The sequence below is a fragment of the Piliocolobus tephrosceles genome, chromosome 13 (assembly GCF_002776525.5).
Source record: "Piliocolobus tephrosceles isolate RC106 chromosome 13, ASM277652v3, whole genome shotgun sequence".
In the NCBI taxonomy this organism is placed as follows: domain Eukaryota; kingdom Metazoa; phylum Chordata; class Mammalia; order Primates; family Cercopithecidae; genus Piliocolobus; species Piliocolobus tephrosceles.
In genome coordinates, this window is record NC_045446.1 from 6413039 (window position 1) to 6432602 (window position 19564).

The following is a 19564-nucleotide window of genomic DNA, read 5'->3' on the forward strand; positions in this document are numbered from 1 at the left end:
CCAATATGGTGAAACCCCATCTCTACTAAAAATACAAAAATTAGCTGAGTGTGGGGGCACACACCTGTAATCCCAGCTACTCAGGAGGCTGAGGCAGGAGAATCGCACTTTCTCATCATGCTGTGTAATGATGCCAGTGTCTGCTGTCTGAGAACGGCCCCCACCTTAGCCCTACTCTCCCACCTCCTCCCTGCCCCTGAGCTTCGGGCCCTGCCCTCTCTTCTGCTCCTTTCCTGTCTCCCACTTCCAGCCACCCACCTGCATGAATCCACCTGTCTGTTCCCCACATCTGCACTTGGGCATCCTCACCTGGAGAAAGTTCTATCTCCTGGAAGCCTGAAGCCGCTGCAGATTCACACCTCCCTCCCCTGTCCCTCCACCTTCCCAGCAATCTTTGCGGGGCGGGAGGTGTTTGTCATCCAGTCACTCATGCATCTATCCAGTCACAAGTATTGATCACTCAGTAGGTGCCCAATGCCATCTTCTGCATTCAGGAGAGGATGTACCTGGAGAGCAGTTGGTGGAGGGGGGTGCACAGGGAGGGCACAGAAGGGAAGTGGAGGGGCTGCATTCTGTGCAGGGATGGTCCCTTGTTCCCAGAGCTGAGTGGGAAGGAAGCCACCTGGGAGGAGCAGGAGGAAGAGCATTCAAACCAGGAGGAACCCAGGGGCCAGAGAATCTGGATGTTTTCAAAAGTGGCCCCGTGGCTCCAGCCGGGTGGGCAGCCAGTGCTTTGGAATATCAGCCCCACCACAGCTCCCGCTGCAGCCCTGGATCCAGTGCCCAGCAGGACGGGGGTGGGTGGCTCTCAGCCCCACTACAGGGTGGTGGCAGGGTCCCCCATGTAGTTGAGTGGGGGCCACAATCTCCAACTCCCAGGACCCCACCCAAGCTCCCATTTGCACAGCCCAAACTGGAGCAGGATGGGGACATGGGAGGTGGGCTCTGGCTGTAGCATCCTGTGGTGGGAGGTGTGGCCCAGCTGGTGAAGATACTGTCCCTGCAGGGCTCTTTGATGAGCTGTAACAACAGGCTTGGAGGTGGGGCTGGGGATGACCCAGGCAACCCTGACGGGAGCTTAAGGTGGGCCTGGTACTTTTCCAAGGCTTTGCATTAACTCAGTAATTCTGCCATGGCCCCAGGGGTAGTGCCAAGTATTTCTGTTTCACCCTCAAGGAAACTGAGGAAACCGAGGCATAAAGAAATGGAGTTAATTCCTAAAGTCACAGGGCCAGGAAGTGGCTGAGCGGGAATTCGAACTCACACCCAAGGGGGCACACACAGGCACGCCCCTGGACACGCGCGCGCGCGCGCACACACACGTGTCCTGGAGGAGGCAGCCCGCAGGGCGGGACAGGGCGGGGCGGGGGCAGGTCCCGCCCGCGGGGAGGAAGTAGCGGGGCGGTCGCAGGGGCTCCGGGGCCACCGCCGCGAGTCCGCAGTTGCTCGGGCCATGGAGGCGGAGCCGCCGCTCTACCCGATGGCGGGAGCCGCGGGACCGCAGGGCGACGAGGATCGGCTCGGGGTCCCGGACGGGCCTGAGGCCCCGGTGAGCGGGGACCAGGAGCGCGAGGGGCGGGGGTCCCCTGTGGGCCGGGGCGGGCCGGGGGGCAGCGGGCACCGGGGGCACGGGTTCGGGGCGCGATCGCGGGTGCGAGCGGCATGCGTGGCCCGCAGCTGGACGAGCTGGTGGGCGCGTACCCCAACTACAACGAGGAGGAGGAGGAGCGCCGCTATTACCGCCGCAAGCGCCTGGGCGTGCTCAAGAACGTGCTGGCGGCCAGCGCCGGGGGCATGCTCACCTACGGCGTCTACCTGGGTAGGTGCCGCGCGGGCACCCGGGGCCGCCCTGCCCGCTCCCAGCCCGGCCTGGGAAACAGAAACCGCGGGCCACGGCCTCCCGCCCGCTCTCACTTCCCCTCCGCCGCCCTCGCAGCTGCAGCCACGGCCCCCTGCGGTGGAGGTGGGGTAGGGAGGTCAAGTAGCGCAGCGTTCCCAGGTCCCAGCCAGAGCCTCGGTGTGGGTGGGGGGCGAGGGTCCAGGCTCGGGGACAGACCTGCCCCCTTCGGAAATGGAGGCTGATGGGGATCTGCGCCCAGCTGGCCAAGTGGCCTCGGGCTGGCAGAAGGCGTGGCAACCCGGGACCCACGCTGTCCTGAGGGGCGCTGCCAGCGGGGATGCCTTCGGTGATTGGAGCTCCCCGCAAGGCCTGCATGCCGGCTTCTGCTCGGTGGTGCCCAGAGCCAGGCTGCTCCCTCCACGCCGCTCCCTGTCCTGTCCTCAGGCCTCCTGCAGATGCAACTGATCCTGCACTACGACGAGACCTACCGCGAGGTGAAATATGGCAACATGGGACTGCCTGACATCGACAGCAAGATGCTGATGGGCATCAACGTGACGCCCATCGCCGCCCTGCTCTACACACCAGTGCTCATCAGGTGGGCGTGGCTGCTCCCGTGGGATGCTGCGGTACTCCCATTTCGGATACTGCGGTACTCCCATCTCGCGGGGTGTAGAGGCCGGCGGGCTAGGAGGAGTCCATCTGTCGGGGTGTTTGTGGTGGGAGAGAGCAAGGGAGAGGCTTCTACCCGGAAGCCTGAGAGTGAAGGGGGTGAAACTCGAATTTGGGGAAGGAAAGAGGAACTTTGCTTCAGGGCACATTTGGTTTCCAGCAACAGATTCACACGGGCTGAGCTCCCTCCCAGCTTGCCTGGGTCTCACATGACATCCTCCTCTCCAGGACTCCTTGGAGGCCTCCCAGAGCCACTGTGGCCTTCTGGGTTGGAGCTGTGGAGTTAGGGGTTTCTGGTTGGTCAGCAAAGTCCAGCACCCATGCCTGGCCCAGTCGCTGTGACTGGTGCTGAGGGGTGTTTCTCACAGACACGCATGGCCGGGCAGGTGCCTGGGGAATTCTGCCCCAGATCTGAGCCCTGGAGCTTTGTGGCTCAGCCTCCCCATCACTGGTCCACAGCGCCCTCCCTGATGGGACCTGGAGACCAGCGGAGAAATTGTGTGAATTTGAGTTCCCTTATCTTAAAAAAAAAAACAAAACAAAACTCCATTTAAACAAAAATTTGAAAATTTAAAAAATCTCCAGTTGCACAAGCAGGATTAGAATAACTGAAATCATAAAAAAGAAAGCCCGCCTAAGCCCTCCAGGAAATCGGCTGTCCATGCTGTCCCACCACCATGCGTAGATTACATTCACATCCTTGTCCCCAGAGCACATGTGTGTGGACGCACCCGTGTGTGTGTGTGTGTCTGTGTATGCACGTGGGCCATGTTTGCTTTCCCTTGCTTACTATTTTTTTTTTTTTTGAGACAGACTCTTGCTCTGTCACCCAGACTGCTGTGCAGTGGCGTGATCTCGGCTCACTGCAACCTCAGCCTCCCAGGCTCAAGCGATTCTCCTACCTCAGCGCCCTGAGTAGCTGGGATTACAGCCGCCTGCCACCCGACTAATTTTTGTATTTTTAGTAGAGACGGGCTTTCACTATGTTGGCTAGGCTGGTCTTGAACTCCTGACCTCAAGTGATCCGCCTGCCTTGGCCTCCCAAAGTGCTGGGATTACAGGCATGAGCCACCGCGCCCAGTGCTTGCTTCCTTCCTTTCACTGAGCATATCTTAGCCTACTCTACAGCCTTCACAGTTACGACTTTGCAATGGTAGCATCTTCTGCAGATATGGCGGCACTGAGCTGTTTCCTTGTTTTTTTTTATTAATGTGTTTATTTATTATTATTATTTTTTGAGACAAAGTCTCACTCTGTCACCCAGGTTAGAGTGCAGTGGCACAAACACAGCTTGCTGCCTCCTCAACCCCCACACACTGGGCTCAAGCAATCCTCCCGCCTCAGCCTCCCAAGTAGCTGGGCCGACAGGAACACGCCATCACACCTGGCTGACTTTTATAGTGTTTATAGTGATGGGGAGTTTCTATGTTGCTCAGGCCGGTCTTAAATTCACCCGCCTCAGCCCCACAAAGTGTTGGGATTACAGGTGTGAGCCACCACGTCCAGCACTCCCTCAATTTTTTAAACAATTGTTTTTCCTAGGATACATTTTCAACAATGTCTTCACTAGGTCAAAGCCATACGAAAGGCTTTATGGTTTTTGGAACCTATCACTTCTACTAGTAGCAATGAACTCTTGTCTCCTGCGTGCTGGGCACTTTATTTTATTTATTTATTTATTTTTATTTTTACTAATTTTTTTTTGAAACGGAGTCTCGCTCTGTCACCCAGGCTGGAGTGCAATGGCACAATCTGGGCCCACTGCAACCTCCGCCTCCCAGGTTCAAGCGATTTTCCTGCCTCAGCCTCCCGAGTAGCTGGGATTACAGGCACCTGCCACCACGCCCGGCTAATTTTTTATATTTTTAGTAGAGACGGGGTTTCACCATGTTGGCCAGGCTGGTCTCAAACTCCTGACCTCGTGATTCACCCATCTCGGCCTCCCAAAGTGCTGGGATTACAGTCAAGAGCCACCATGCCTGGCCGTGCTGGGCACTTTATAAGTGCAATTTAATTCCCAAGAATTTGAGGAAGCTGCTCTAATCTTAGACATGAAGAAACCATGGTGTCGAACAACTTGCCCAGGTCTCACAGGCAGTAACTGGCAGACTGAAGGCTTGAACCCCGGCAGAGGGACTCAAATTCACATGTTCACCCCTTGCCAAAACTACCAGGCTGCTTTCCCAAAGGGTTATGCTATGCCGTGTGCATGACCTCTGGCTATATGTGCCACTTTTTTTTTTGAGATGCACTCTTGCTGTTGCCCAGGCTGGAGTGCAGTGGCACGATCTCAGCTCACTGCAACCTCTGCCTCCTGGGTTCAAGCAATTCTCCAGCCTCAGCCTCCCAAGTAGCTGGGATTACAGGTGTGCACCACCATGCCCGGCGAATTATGTATTTTTAGTAGAGATGGGGTTTCACCATGTTGGCCAGGCTGGTCTCAAACTTCTGACCTCAGGTTATCCGCTCACTTTCACCTCCCAAAGTGCTGGAATTACAGACATGAGCCACCATGCCCGGCCTATATGTGCCACTTTTAAACCACATCCTTACCAGTGGTGAATGCACATTTTTACTGGCATTTTTACTAAGGAGCGTAAATACAGAAAACCTGAAGATACCCATAGTAGTTTTTGGCCTGATCAGCCTCCATGGCCTGATTGGGCCCTTAGCCTGTCACTCACCAAGCTCCTTCTATTGTCACTGTGTGACCTTTTCCCAGACCCAGAGAGGAGGAAACTTCCTGACTGACCACCACGGTTCTTAAGAGCAATGGACTGGAGGCAGGGGCGCCAGGACTCCGGCTCTGCTGCTCCCAGCAGTGGGGCCACTTCCTCTTTCCTCTCCCAGCCTGAATCAAGCCCCTGGGAGGTATCCCTGGGCCCTACAGACACAGTGCATGAGCTTGGGAGGAGAAGGGGGAATGGGAGAGTCAGGGAGCCCAGAACACGCATGAGGGCTGGTTATACCCATGGGCCACTCTCCATCCTCACAGTGGCGATGAGAGGCCTGTGGTTTGGGCTCTGTGCCCGTATGACAGCTGGGAAAACTGAGGCACAGTAGCTTGCCTGAGGCCACTCAGCAGGTCTGTGTATCTGAGATTCCATCTCAGGGCCCTCGACTCTCTCTACCTCACATAGCCCGGTAAGCTGGGACCTGCAGTTTTGGCCCCATTTGGCTTCAGGCCGCCGTGGTCCAGCAGGCCCGTGGTGCCAGCATCTTTCCCACTGTCCGCAGGTTTTTCGGAACCAAGTGGATGATGTTCCTGGCTGTGGGCATCTACGCCCTCTTTGTCTCCACCAACTACTGGGAGCGCTACTACACGCTTGTGCCCTCGGCTGTGGCCCTGGGCATGGCCATCGTGCCTCTTTGGGCTTCCACGGGCAACTACATCACCAGGTGAGGCTGGTGGGCAGCAAAACAGGAGGCTGCAGACCTGGTCAAGCCTCCACTTTATTGGCAACTTTGGCTCAGGGATCACGGTCCAGCCCCTTCCACCCTCTGGGCCTCAGCTTCCCCACACCAGGGCTGGTCTGCCCCTAGCTCTGGGTGCAGGACACACAGGAGTGGCACAGATCGGGCAGGGGAGAGCCTTCTCTCCTTTGTGGTCCAGGATGGCACAGAAGTACCATGAGTACTCCCACTACAAGGAGCAGGATGGACAGGGGCTGAAACAGCGGCCTCCACGGGGCTCCCATGCGCCCTATCTCCTGGTCTTCCAAGCCATCTTCTACAGCTTCTTCCATGTGAGTGCCACGTGGGTCATTGTTGGGTGGCAAGGGCAGACCCATGCATTGGAGCCCTCCACAGTCTCAACCCTCTAGTCCCATTTTCCTTTCTTTTATTATTATTTTTAAGAGGCTTGGTCTCACTACATCGCCCAGCTGGCTTTGAACTCCTGGGCTCCATTGATCCTCCCACCTTGGCCTCCCAAGCAGCCAGGACTACATGCGCACACCACTGTATCTGCCCCAACTTCATTTATTTTTCTTTTTTTCTTTTTTGGGGGGGGGGGGGGGGCAGGGTCTTGCCCAGGCTGGAATGCAGTAGTGCAGTCACAGCTCACTGCAACCTTGAACTCCTGGGCTCAAGTGATCCTCCTACCTCAGCGGTCTGAGTAGCTGGCGTCACATGCGTGTGCCACCACACCCGGCTAATTTTTTAATTTTTTGTAGAGATAGGGTCTTTCTATGTTGCCCAGGCTGCCCATCTGCCTTTCTTGAGCACACCCCGGCTTGCTCATCCATAGAGACCTCATCTGCTCCTGTCCACAGTGCTGGCCAGGAGGAGGTCTTCCTCACTGCGCAGCCCTGGAACCACGCTACTCCCAGAACTGGCAAGGCCCCTGTCCCCAAGAGGCTGTGCCTGGACATGCCTGTGACCCTACCTGGCTCTATGCCTGAGTCTGGTCCCAACTGCCCTTGTGTCTGCAGCTGAGCTTCGCCTGCGCCCAGCTGCCCATGATTTACTTCCTGAACCACTACCTGTATGACCTGAACCACACGCTGTACAACGTGCAGAGCTGCGGTTAGTCCTTATGGGGGTTAGGGAGGAGTCCCCAAAGCCTGCTTACTTTCCCAGCAGACACTGGGCCCTCACTCACAGGATTCAGGGCTGGCAGCCCAGCGCCCCACGGCTCTGGTGGGCAAGACACAGGGCCCTGTAGGAGTAAGTCGTTAGGACATCTGACCCAGCCAGCAGAGTGGGTGGGGAGGGAAGACTGCCTGGAGGAGGCACCATCTGGGCTGAGGCTGCCAGTGGGATCTTTCTTGGGGCCAGGCAAAGAGTCAGAGCTCAATCAGTGCAGGGGCTGTGTATGGAAATGTGAGGTCGACTCAGCCTTGGGGCAATAGGGTGGGAAGCAGGGGAAAGATGCCCCTTTCCCGGGGCACACCCAGCCCCAGTGGCCCAAACCTCCAAACCGCTCTCCGAAGGAACCCTGCCCTTGCTCTCACTCTCCCGTCCCTCCACCGCGCCTCCGCGGCTGGTGTGGCTCCACCCAGGTGGCTGGGTTGACTGTGTGCCCTACTCTTCACTCACGGTGCTCCCACCCCCACCCTTTCCAGGCACCAACAGCCACGGGATCCTCAGCGGCTTCAACAAGACGGTTCTGCGGACGCTCCCGCGGAGCGGAAACCTCATTGTGGTGGAGAGCGTGCTCATGGCAGTGGCCTTCCTGGCCATGCTGCTGGTGCGGCCTGGGATGGGGGCAGGACAGTCTGTGAAGCAGAGTGTGGGTCTGGGGACCGAGTCTGCGAGAAAGGGTCTGGATCAGATGGCGTGGCCAGGGGCGGGTTGTGGCCTGGGGCGGGGGTGCCGTAGGCCTGGGAGCGTGATCTGAGTTGGGGAGTGAGGGCCGAGTGCTGCAGAGGGGGCATGAGGCTCGGAGCCGGGACTGAGGCCTGTGGTCCGAGGCAGGGGTGGGAATCCAGAGGCCAGGGGCTGGTGGGAACGAGCTTGGCCCACGGTTTCGAGCTGAAGACAAGATCTTAGAGGACTGACTGAGACCTGTGAGGGGGTTGGGGACAGGACCCAGGGTGAGGGCTGGAAGGTGTGGCTCAAACTGGGAGCGGTACTGGAAGGCAGAACTAAGGCGTTGGCGCGGCTGCAGCCTGGCGATGGAGCTGGGAGGCAAGGCCCACTCTGTGGCTGTGTCAGGGCGGGGCCTAGCGCTGGGAGGCGGGGCTGAAGTCTGTGGGTGTGTCCGGGGGCGGGGACTAGTCTGGAAGGCGGGGCTGAGAAGCAAGGCTGAAGTCTATGGGTTTGTCTGAGTGTGAGTTGTGAAGTGTGTGCATGTGAGAGAGAGGGGATGGGGACTTTGGCTGGGAGGTAAGACCACCGTCTTTGGGAGTGTGGTGGCGTGGCTTTGTGCTGAGAGGCGGAGCCTTGAGCTGGAATGAGGCAAGACCTGGACCTGTGGGTGTGTCTCAGGGTTGGGGCCCTGGGCTGGGAGGCGGGGCCGAGAGCTGGGGCAAGGCCTGGGTTTGTGGTGCATCTGAAGGGCGGGGCTGAAGCCTGGAGGCCGGGCCTGGGCCTGGCTGGCTGCCCCTCAAGTCATGGGTTCACAGGTGCTGGGTTTGTGTGGAGCCGCTTACCGGCCCACAGAGGAGATCGATCTGCGCAGCGTGGGCTGGGGCAACATCTTCCAGCTGCCCTTCAAGCACGTGCGTGACTACCGCCTGCGCCATCTCGTACCTTTCTTTATATACAGCGGCTTCGAGGTGCTCTTTGCCTGCACTGGTATCGCCTTGGTAAGTACAGCCTGCATAGGATTGCCCGATAAAAGACAAGATAACCAAGTAAATTTGAATTCAAGTAAACAACGAATAATTTTTAATTATATGTGTAAGTGTGTACATGTATATCCCAAATATTCCCCTCCTGCTTTCTCTTCCCTCTCTTACCCCATCCTGTCTTTACCTTGGGCAAGTTATTTTAGCTTCTCTGAGTTGGAATGGGATGGCACCCACAAAGCGTTGGGTTCCTTGCGGAGTACAGCCCCTGGTGTGTAGGGACACTCCAAGCATGTTCACACTTGCCCTCAGAACCTTCCCCTGAGCCTTGGAGCGAGGTCAGGCAGTCCAGGGAGGGCAGGGCGGGGCCTAAGGAATACTTCTTGTGGGGAGGGCCGAGGCCGGGGTCTGGGCTGTTCTGGACTCCAATGCTCACCCCTTGTCCCCCGCAGGGCTATGGCGTGTGCTCGGTGGGGCTGGAGCGGCTGGCTTACCTCCTCGTGGCTTACAGTCTGGGTGCCTCAGCTGCCTCACTCCTGGGCCTGCTGGGGCTGTGGCTGCCACGCCCAGTGCCCCTGGTGGCTGGAGCAGGGGTGCACCTGCTGCTCACCTTCGTCCTTTTTTTCTGGGCTCCTGTGCCTCGGGTCCTGCAACACAGCTGGATCCTCTATGTGGCAGCCGCCCTTTGGGGTGTGGGCAGCGCCCTGAACAAGACTGGACTCAGCAGTGAGTATAGCTGTAGGCACTGGGAGTGGGGGAGGCAGGGCGGGGCCGGGGACTTTATGGCTATCTCTGGGCGGTTGGCTGGACATAGACGTCCCAGGGACAGATATGGGGTCCCGTGGTCACATAGGCTCCTGTGGACATGACAGAGGTAGGTGGGGCTTCCTGTAGACACTCCAGGGGTGGAAGGGAAGTCTCGTGGACACAGTGGGGACAGATGGGTAGGGCCTGGAGGCAGGTATGGAAGTTCCATGCCATGAACATTCTGTTAATACGCCAGGGCGGGCACAGGGCCCCATCAACACTGGAGGGTCAGTGTGAAATCTCGTGGCCACACAGGGTAGGTGTGGGGCTCTGTGGACACCCCTTAGCGACAGTGTGAAAAACACATCAGGGGTTCTCCCTTTTCATACCAGGGGACAGGGCTCACCTTGGCAGAGTGTTCGTGACACTTGGAGCAGGTGTTTTGGTCTCTGCCTCAGGGAGCGTGTGGTAGGAGCAAGTGGCTTGTGTACACCAAGGCCTAGATACAGACATGGGCCTTTGTATGGAGAGGAGCAGGCCTGCAGACCCAACCCAGTCTGCTCAGTACCAGAGTCCAGGCCCCAGGTCTGGGCTGCTGGGGAATAGGGCCTGGTTTGCAGAAGGCAGCGGGTAGGCCCAAGTTCAGCTCCAGGATGCTCCCTGCCCACAGATGGGCACACGCAGTGACACAGCTAGCACACACGGGCACGGTCCTGCAGGGCATCCACATCAGTGTCTGTTCTGATGGGCCGAAGCTGTGAACAGTTTTGAATGTCATCCTTGGGGGTGTGGAGTGGCAGAGGTCATGCCTGCTGCTGGCAGGGCAGGGGCTTGCTCGGTGTCTCTGTCTGTAGTAGGGGCTGGAGCCCCACACTGCACCACAGTCTCTTGGCCGTTTTGCCCAAGGATAGCCGAGTCCTGGATTCTGGGCAGAGTCCAGCCTGGGTATCTCAGACCTATGTTGTGCCCTGTCTGGTCCTGGCATCTCCTCTGCCCACCTCCACATCCCATCTCCTCCTTGTGAACCATGGGGGCTCCTTGTCTCTTCATAGCATTCCTGTGGGGGTAAAGTCACCCTGCAGGGCCCCAAGACAGGAGCGTTCATGTCCTGAGTGCCTGACGAAGGTGTTAATAGTGGCCCCTACGATTTGGCAGGTGCCATGCCCACTTTCTTACTTTAGAACTTCAGAACACAGCACACAATAGGCATAAGCTCATCTCACCACTGGGAAAAGCGGCTCTGGGGAGTTAAGTACCCAAATCACTCACAGAGCTGACATTACAGTCCTGAGAACGAGTATGCATCTCCTGACTCCCGATTCATTACTCTTTTTGCCCACCCTGGGGGGACTCGTTGGAAAGGAAGCCCCCCTCTCCATGCTTAGCTTCAGGTTTGATTTGCAGAGTTAGCAGCTGCAAACAGTTCGATCTCCCTAGCCCTGGCTGAGGAGGAGAAACAGCGCCTGCACGCTTGGCACTGCACACCTGGGGTTGGGGACAGGACATGACTAAGCACAGAGCTTTCTTCTTTTGAGGCCACGCATGTGGTGCAGAGCGGGACCACCTGCATCCACACAGCCCAGCGCACCTGCTCCTATTTCTTTCACGTGTGAGTGGTGTGGTGACTAGGGTCTCCACCAGGGGGCAGGCCAGGACCGGCTTACAGCACTTTCTAGGCGCTCTCCGGTCCTTGGCTGGGACTCACACAGGGCTTGGTAAAGTTCATAGGTGGTAGCTGGGCAGCTCCAGGCCCCAGGTGACACCTCTCCCCTGCCTGCCCTGTACTGCCTGCCTGCAGCACTCCTGGGAATCTTGTACGAAGACAAGGAGAGACAGGACTTTATCTTCACCATCTACCACTGGTGGCAGGCTGTGGCCATCTTCACCGTGTACCTGGGCTCGAGCCTGCCCATGAAGGTGAGGCTGGGCAGGGTTGGGGGCCCCATGCCCAATGACAGGTACTTCCTCAGCCCCTGCCCTGGCTTCACAGTTTCCTAAACGCCACCCCTTCCCAAGCCAGTCTCTGGGCCAAGGCCCCATTCCTGCAGCCCACTGGGTGGCCCTCAACTCAGCACCCCACTTACTGGCCCACCTCCAGCCAGTCTGTCTGCCCATCTCTGAGGGGGTTTTGTGGGTGCATCACAGCCGTCCTGTGGGCTCTTTGGTACCCTGTTCTCCAGATGTTGGGTCTGTCTCCCTTCATGGCCTGAAGCGGGGCAAGGCCCTCATACTCTGCTCCCAGAAGATGGTGGCTCGGTCTAGCAAGTCCCAGTTGCTAAACATTTTTTAAAAATAGAACTAAACATAGCAGGGAATGGGCTGGGCACAGTGGCTCATGCTTGTAATCCCAGCACTTTGAGAAGCCGAGGTGGGCATATCACCTGAGGTCTGGAGTTCGAGACCAGCCTGGGTAACATGGTGAAGCCCTGTCTCTACCAAAAACACAAAAATTAGCTGGGCATGGTGGCGTGTGTCTGTAATCCCAGCTACTCTGGAGGCTGAGGCACGAGAATGGCTTGAACCTGGGAGATGGAGGTGGCGGTGAGCCAAGATCATGCCACTGCACTTCAGCCTGGAGGACAGAGCAAGTCTCTGTCTCCCAGGAAAAAAAAAAAAAAAAAAAAAAAATGGAAGAAAGAAAAAAAAAAAAAAAAAAAAAAAAAAAAAAAAGTGAGCGGGCTGGGCATGGTTCACACCTGTAATCCCAGCACTTTGGGAGGCTGAGGCAGGAGGACTGCTTGAGCCCAGGAGTTCAAGACCAGCCGGAGACCCTGTGTCTACAAAAAATTTAAAAATTAGCTGGGCATGGTGGCGCGTGCCTGTAGTTCCAGCTTGGGAGACTGAGGTGGGAGGATGGCTTGAGCCTGGAGAGTTGAGGCTGAAATGAGCCATGATCATGCCACTGCACTCCAGCGGTTGTGGGGCCGAGGAGAAGGAGCGACCCTGTCTCGAAAAAAGAAAATAGCAGGAAGTATGCCTATAGATATGTGTGTATGTACTGAGCTATGATGTAAAATCATTCCTGACTGCGGGTTGTAGTCAAAACCCCATGAAAAGCATCACTACAGCCCACCGGCGTGTCAGGGACACAGAGTGTTGTAAGCCCTGAGAAGGCAGCGCCTGTGGCCAGCACTTTATCAACACCGGTGCATGCACCCTATGAGGCAAAGGGATTTGCATTCTCCGCTTACAGCGTGGGACACTGAGGTTCCCAGGGGCGTGGCGACTGTAAGGGACAGTGCTGGGATGTGAGCTTCGCCTGCAGGAGGCGGTCCAGGAAGTGTGGGTGGAGGTGCTGAAGAAGTTGAGGGCCATGTGGCTTGGGAGGCTCCAGAAGGAGGCAAGGGCCTATCTCAGCGAGGGGCATAGGCGGGCAGGTGCGGTGCTAGGCGGCCGCGGGTCCCTGGCATCCCTGTCCTTACGCCTAGGCTAAGCTGGCGGTGCTGCTGGTGACGCTGGTGGCGGCCGCAGTCTCCTACCTGCGGATGGAGCAGAAGCTGCGGCGGGGCGTGGCCCCACGCCAGCCCCGCATCCCGCGGCCCCAGCACAAGGTGCGCGGTTACCGCTACTTGGAGGAGGATAACTCGGACGAGAGCGACACGGAGGGCGAGCATGGGGACGGCGCGGAGGAGGAGGCGCCGCCCGCGGGGCCCAGGTCCGGCCCCGAGCCCGCCGGACTCGGCCGCCGGCCCTGCCTCTATGAACAGGCGCAGGGGGGCGACGAACAGGCGCAGGGGGGCGACGGGCCCGAGGAGCAGTGAGGGGTCGCCTGGTCCCGGGACTCAGCCTCCCTGCTCGCCGGCCTCAGTTTACCACGTCTCAGGTCAGGGAGACCCCCTCCGAGTCCCGAGCTGTCTTCAAAGACCCCTGTCTCTCCTCCCCCACATTGGGGACGCCCCTCCCAGAGCCCGGGTCACCTCCGGGCTTCAGCCCCCTCCAAGGCGGGGTGGAGCCTTGGGAACCCCTCAGCCAAGAACAGGGGTTCGAAAACAGCTGAAATCCCGCGGTCCCCTAGCACGCGCCCCAGCCCCGACGCAGGGTCGGGGTCTTCTTGCGACCCGGCCCCGCTCCAGATTCCCCCAGCTTGGCCGCCTGCCCAGACCGCGTGTGAGCGCGCTTTGCATCTCCTACCCCCAGGGTCCGCCGAGAGCCACGATTTTTTACAGAAAATGAGCCATAAAGAGATTTTGTACTGTCCTGACTGGGGAGTCCTAGGCCGCGGGGGACGGAGCGCCCCTGGGGTGCACGCCTGGCTGACCCGGCCTCTGGGCGCCGTGGTGGGAGGCCCTAACCTAGGGGGACCGTTGGGAGTGCGGATTGCGGAACCCTGCTGGGGACGAGGCAAGGTATCCGTAGGCCCCGCCCACCAGTCCGTCCTCCCTCCTGAGGCCCTGCCCCTCCCAATATGTGCCTGCCTTTGCCAACCGCAGCCGAGAGAAAGGAGTGGCCGAGCGGCTGGCAGGGACCTCGACAGAGGAGGGTGTGACGGCGTTGCTGGTCCCCCATGGGTCCAGAGGGCGGGACAGACTCCGGAGGCGCACCCTCCAGGGGCCTGGGTAGTCATCCTCAGCCCTCCAGCGACCACCCCGGTGCCCATACCTTTTCGTTATTCGTACAGGGTCCACTTCTGAGCCACGGTTGGGTCACCCCGTGCCCAGTAGGGGCCTTGGAAGTGGTGGTTGGAGGCCAGGTACGGTCGGTTACCACCCTTTCCCGGCTACAGCCTTAGCTGCGATGCCCACGAGAAACAGGCTGGTTGAGGGGCAGACCCCCTACAAGGTCTGAAGGTGCCATTCCTCCACCCGCTTCTCTTGTGGCCAGAGGAGAAGGACAGCCCCGCCGTGAAGAGCCTGAACGGTTGGGTGAGGACAAGTGGGGGCTGTGGGAGGGCCATGGAGTCCCCAGCTGCACCCCAGCAGGCCCGGGGCTGGCCCACACTATTCCTCACTCCCCACAGCCCCTCTACCCCTGACTGCGGCCAGTCCCTCGTCCCCACCTCCAGGCTCCTTGCCTGCCTCAGCTTGGCTCTACGGATTCTCCCAGCCCTAAACTGTGGCCCCATCTCTCCTCTCTGCCCTCATGTGAGTTTGGTTCTTGAAGCCTCTAGTGGGCCCTGGGGCCAGACTCTGTGGCCTTGGACAGGGAGTCTCCCATGTGAGCCACAGGTTCCTTCTCTGTTAAGTGTGTCTTTGCAAAGGAGGGAACATGTTGGAGCCCTCAGCCTGGCGGCTGCAAGCGCCCCAGACCCTCCCTGTAAGAAACACAAAAGGGTGCGATGGGAGACTTGACATTTTCTAAATCTGGGAGGGAGGGCTGCCTGCCTCACGCCAACCTTCAATGACAAGCAGACTCACAAGCGGTCCCGAGGTGCCACCATAGGCTGGGTGAAGGCCAGCGCTGTGTACTTCCAGTTCCCCCTGGGCATCTGCTGACTGAGCGTTCTCTGGAGGTGGCTGACGACATCCTCCTGGCAAGCTCCAGAGAAACCAGTTGGAGTTTGGCAACCTGGCCCTCGGATGATTCACTTCTGAATGCAGGGCAAGGTGATATTTGGAAGGGTGTGGGCCCCTGGGATGCTGGGCAAACGGGGAGCGGGTGCCTGGAGAGTGGGCCTATAGCTCTTCCCAGTTCAGAGTCAGTTCTAATGTCCATGGTGCCAAGGAACAGAGGTTCTGGTGCTGAGCAGACCTGAAGGTGACTCGGGCACATGGAGTGGCCACTTGGGGGCTTGGCTCCTAGCTTTGCTCTTCCTATCTGGGCATTTCCCATGGGAAGGCTTCACAGGGCATCTGGCTGCTCCTGGCACACGGAGAATGCCCAGATGCTGACATGTGCCAGACAACGCGTATGTACACCTGATAGGCCACACGTGTGCAACATGCAAACACACATGACGGGTAACACCTGTGACAGGCACTACATGACAACACATGTGCACACATGACGGGAAACATATCACAGGCCGTGTGACGGGAAACACAGCGCAGGCAGTACGACGGGAAACACACATCACAGACTGTGATACGGGAAACACAGCGCAGGCAGCGCCACGGGAAACACACAGCACAGGCAGCGCGACAGGCCCTGGCAGCAAGCTCAGCAGGCTGGCTCTTTTCAAGCAGGGGTAGCTTATTGTAAGAGATGACACTGGCATAGGTGGCACCTCCCCTGTCTCCATCACCCCTGGATAAGGTGACTGGGTGGAGGTTCTGTAGCCCTGAGTGGATGAGCAGGTTGTCATGGCCTCCGTGTCTGCCACCCTCGCTCCCAAAGCAACTCTGTGAGTTTGTTGATCTGCACTGTGGGGATTTTTCTTTTTCTTTCCTTTTTTTTTTTTTTTTTTTTTGTTGTTGTTGCAATAGAGTTTCACTCTTGTTGCCCAGGCTGGAGTGCAATGGTGTGATCTTGGCTCACTGCAGCCTCCACCTCCTGGGTTCAAGCGATTCTCCTACCTCAGCCTCCCGAGTAGCTGGGATTACAGGTGCCCACCACCATGCCAGGCTAATTTTTTTGTATTTTTAGTAGAGACGGAGTTTCACCATGTTGGCCAAGCTGGTCTCGAACTCCTGACCTCAGGTGATCTACCTGCCTTGGCCTCCCAAAATGCTGGGACTACAGACGTGAACCATCACGCCTGGCCAGGATTTTTCAATTATGTGATTCCAAGAAGCTCCAGTCCAAGATATTCCCTGTCTTTAAGTTCTCAGTAGCAGGTTAGATAACCTGAGAAGTCTCCCTCTTCAAAACACCTAGAAATTCTGGGTAAGAAACAAACGTCCTTTTAAATATATAGCTGAGGCTGGGCATCGTGGCTCATGCCTATAATTCCAGCACTTTGGGAGGCTGAGGCGGGCAGATCATCTGAGGCCAGGAGTTCGAGACCAGCCTAGCCAATGGTGAAACCCCATCTCTACTAAAAATACAAAAATCAGCCAGGCGTGGTGGTGGCAGGCATTTGTAATCCCAGCTACTTAGGAGGCTGAGGCAGGAGAATTGCTTGAACCTCAGAGGTGGAGGTTGCAGTGAGCCAAGATAGTACCATTGCACTCCAACCTGGGCAAAAGAGTGAAACTCCGTCTCAAAAAATATATAAATAAACAAAATAAAATAAACATATAGCTGAGTTCTTTTTTTTTTTTTTTGAGGCGGAGTCTTGCTCTGTCGCCGGGACTGGAGTGCAGTGGCCGGATCTCAGCTCACTGCAAGCTCCGCCTCCCGGGTTTACGCCATTCTCCTGCCTCAGCCTCCCGAGTAGCTGAGACTACAGGCGCCCGCCACCTCGCCCAGCTAGTTTTTGTATTTTTAGTAGAGACGGGGTTTCACCGTGTTAGCCAGGATGGTCTCGATCTCCTGACCTCGTGATCCGCCCGTCTCGGCCTCCCGAAGTGCTGGGATTACAGGCTTGAGCCACCGCGCCCGGCCATAGCTGAGTTCTTAAGAAAATAAGTTAAGTCTCCTAAGGCCAGAAGTGAGGAGGGAAGTAAGAACCAAGGTGGGGACAGAGGAGCTGGTGGTGCAGCTGCCTGAGGGCAGGGCTGGGTTGAGCGTTGGAAGCCCTTACAAGGCACGGGGTCAGGGTTACAGTCAAGCATGATGAAGTTGGGGTCACAGAAATGCAACACCTTTAGAGAAAGGGACATAAAAATTTGCACCCAGGGGAACAGAGAGAGGTGAGAAAATTTGAGCTTTAGGTGGCAAACAAGTTTCCCATGAGATCGTCATTTTGAGGCCTCTCTTATAAGTGTGGAATTGTTACAATGAAGTCACACCACCTGTGTGGTCTAGGAACGCCAGAGTTGAGAAATTAACACTAAAAAGTTGCTTTCAGCTGGGTGAGGTGGCTTACGACTGTAATCCCAGCACTTCAGGAGGCTGAGGCAGGTGAATCACCTGAGGACAGGAGTTCGAGACCAGCCTGACCAACATGGTGAAACCCCGTCTCTACTAAAAATACAAAAAATTAGCCAGGTCTGGTGGTGTGCGCCTGTAATCCCAGCTACTCGGGAGTCTGAGGCGGGAGAATGGTGTGAACCCGGAAGGCACCAGGAGATATCAGCTGTGATGTCTTGGAGAAACAGTGTAAACTGGCAATGTAAACAAGAGCAGTGCATTTATGAGTAGTTGAGAATGGTGAATAGGAGTATGTCTAGACAGAGGAGAGTAGGGTTGACAAGTGTTTGGGGCACAGTCCAAGTTGGTCTGGTGTCTGGAATGAGACTGGGGCCTAATAAAAAGGAGTGTCTATACAGGAGCTCAAATGGGCTGTACCCTATAGCATTCCAAGAACAGGCCTGAATTCTGAGAAGGGCAGGTGGTAAAAGTATTGTCCAATCCTTTTTAAGTTGATGGTTGAGTTTGGTGAGGTGTGTTTTTAAAAAACCATTAGTCTGTTCTACCTTTCCTGAAGACTGAGGAAAGGTAAGGTAGGTAAGTGATATGCAGGTTTCACTGAATACCAAGAGCCTGAGAAACTGGTTGGGTGATTTGACTAGTAAAACCCGGTCCGTTATTGGAATGTATAGAGGTGGGAAGGCCAAACCGAGGAATTATGTCTTATAGAAGGGAAGAAATGACCACAGTGGCCCTTTCAGACCCTGGGGGAAAGGCCTCTACCCATCCAGTGAAGGTGTTTGCCCAGACCAAGAGGTATTTTAAGTTTCCTGACTTGGGACATGTGAGTAAAGTCAATTTGCCAGTCCTGGGCAGGGGTAAATCCCCAAGCTTGATGTGTAGGGAAGGGAGGGGCCTGAACAATCTCTGAGGGGTCGGAGAATAGCAGATGGAACACTGAGAAGTGATTTCCTTGAGGATAGATTTCCATGATGGAAAGGAAATGAGAAATTCTAGGAGATGGGCTAGCGGCTTGTAACCTACATGGAAGAGGCTATGAAATGACGACAGAGTAGAATGGGCCTGTGAGGTTTGAAGGAGATATTTTCCTTGGTCTAAGGACCATTTGCCTTGTGTGGGAAGAGATTGATAGGTGGCAGTTTCAGTGGGGGAGTAGGTGGGAGTGATTGATGAGAAGGAGAAAAACTGGCCGTGAGGGACAGAAGTTGGAATGGTAGCTGCTTTTTTAGCATAAGCATTGTCCTGAGCGATGGGATCTGATGCCTTTTGATGACCCTGCAGTGAATGACTCCAGCTTCCATAGGAAGTAAAGCAGCCTTGAGAAGAGTTGTTATTAAATGATGGAGGACCCTTGCATAGTGAGGAAACCTCTTTTGCCCATATAACAGCATGGTGGTGGATATGGAAGGCATATTTAGAGCAGCAGGATATGCAAGGCATATTTAGAGTCAGTATAAATATTGACGGGTAGTCCTTTTGCGAGAGTGAGGGCTCGAGTTAAGGCAATGAGTTCGACTTGCTGAGAGGTAGTGGACGGGGGCAGAAATTATATGCATCAGGTGTGAGGAAGAAAACAGATTTTGGAAGTTATGAGAATTGTACAGAGTGAATTGAGCATAGTTTGTGATTTTGAGTGAAGGGGTGGCCTGCCCCTCCACACCTGTAGGTGTTTCTCATCAGGTGGGATAAGAGACTGAGAAAAGAAACAGACACAGAGACAAAGTATAGAGAAAGAAAAGTGGGCCCAGGGGACCGATGCTCAGCATACAGAGAATGCACACAGGGACCTGTCTCTGAGTTCCCTCAGTATTTGTTGATCATTATCTCTACCATCTTGGAGAGGAGGATGAATAGGTAACAGTGGGGAGATGATCAGCAGGAAAACATGTAAACAAAGGTCTCTGTGTCATAAATCAGTTTAAGGAAAGGTGCTGTGCCTTGATGTGCACGTATACAAATATCTCAGTGCATTAAAGAGCAGCATTGCCTCTAGCACGTCTCACCTCCAGCCCTAAGGTGGTTTTCTCCTATCTCAGTAAATAGAACATACAATCGGGTTTTACACCAAGACTTTCCATTGCCCGGGGACGAGCAGGAGACAGATGCCTTCCTCTTATCTCAGCTGCAAAGAGGCCTTCCTCTTTCACTCATCCTCCTCAGCACAGACCCTTTACGGGTGTTGGCCTTGGGGACAGTCAGGTCTTTTCCTTCCCATGAGGCC

The 19564-nt window shown here is 56.3% G+C and overlaps 1 protein-coding gene across 1 annotated transcript; it reads left to right on the forward strand.

The window, feature by feature from the left end:
* Positions 1 to 1348: 1348 nt before the first annotated feature.
* UNC93B1 (unc-93 homolog B1, TLR signaling regulator) lies at positions 1349 to 13693 on the forward strand. Its single transcript, XM_023186260.3, has 11 exons — positions 1349 to 1549; positions 1678 to 1819; positions 2285 to 2438; positions 5750 to 5911; positions 6126 to 6258; positions 6946 to 7039; positions 7579 to 7703; positions 8581 to 8763; positions 9198 to 9471; positions 11291 to 11409; positions 12921 to 13693. Exons 1-11 carry the CDS (start codon positions 1454 to 1456, stop codon positions 13251 to 13253), a joined length of 1815 nt encoding a protein of 604 aa, XP_023042028.1. The 5' UTR covers positions 1349 to 1453; the 3' UTR covers positions 13254 to 13693.
* Positions 13694 to 19564: the final 5871 nt, after the last annotated feature.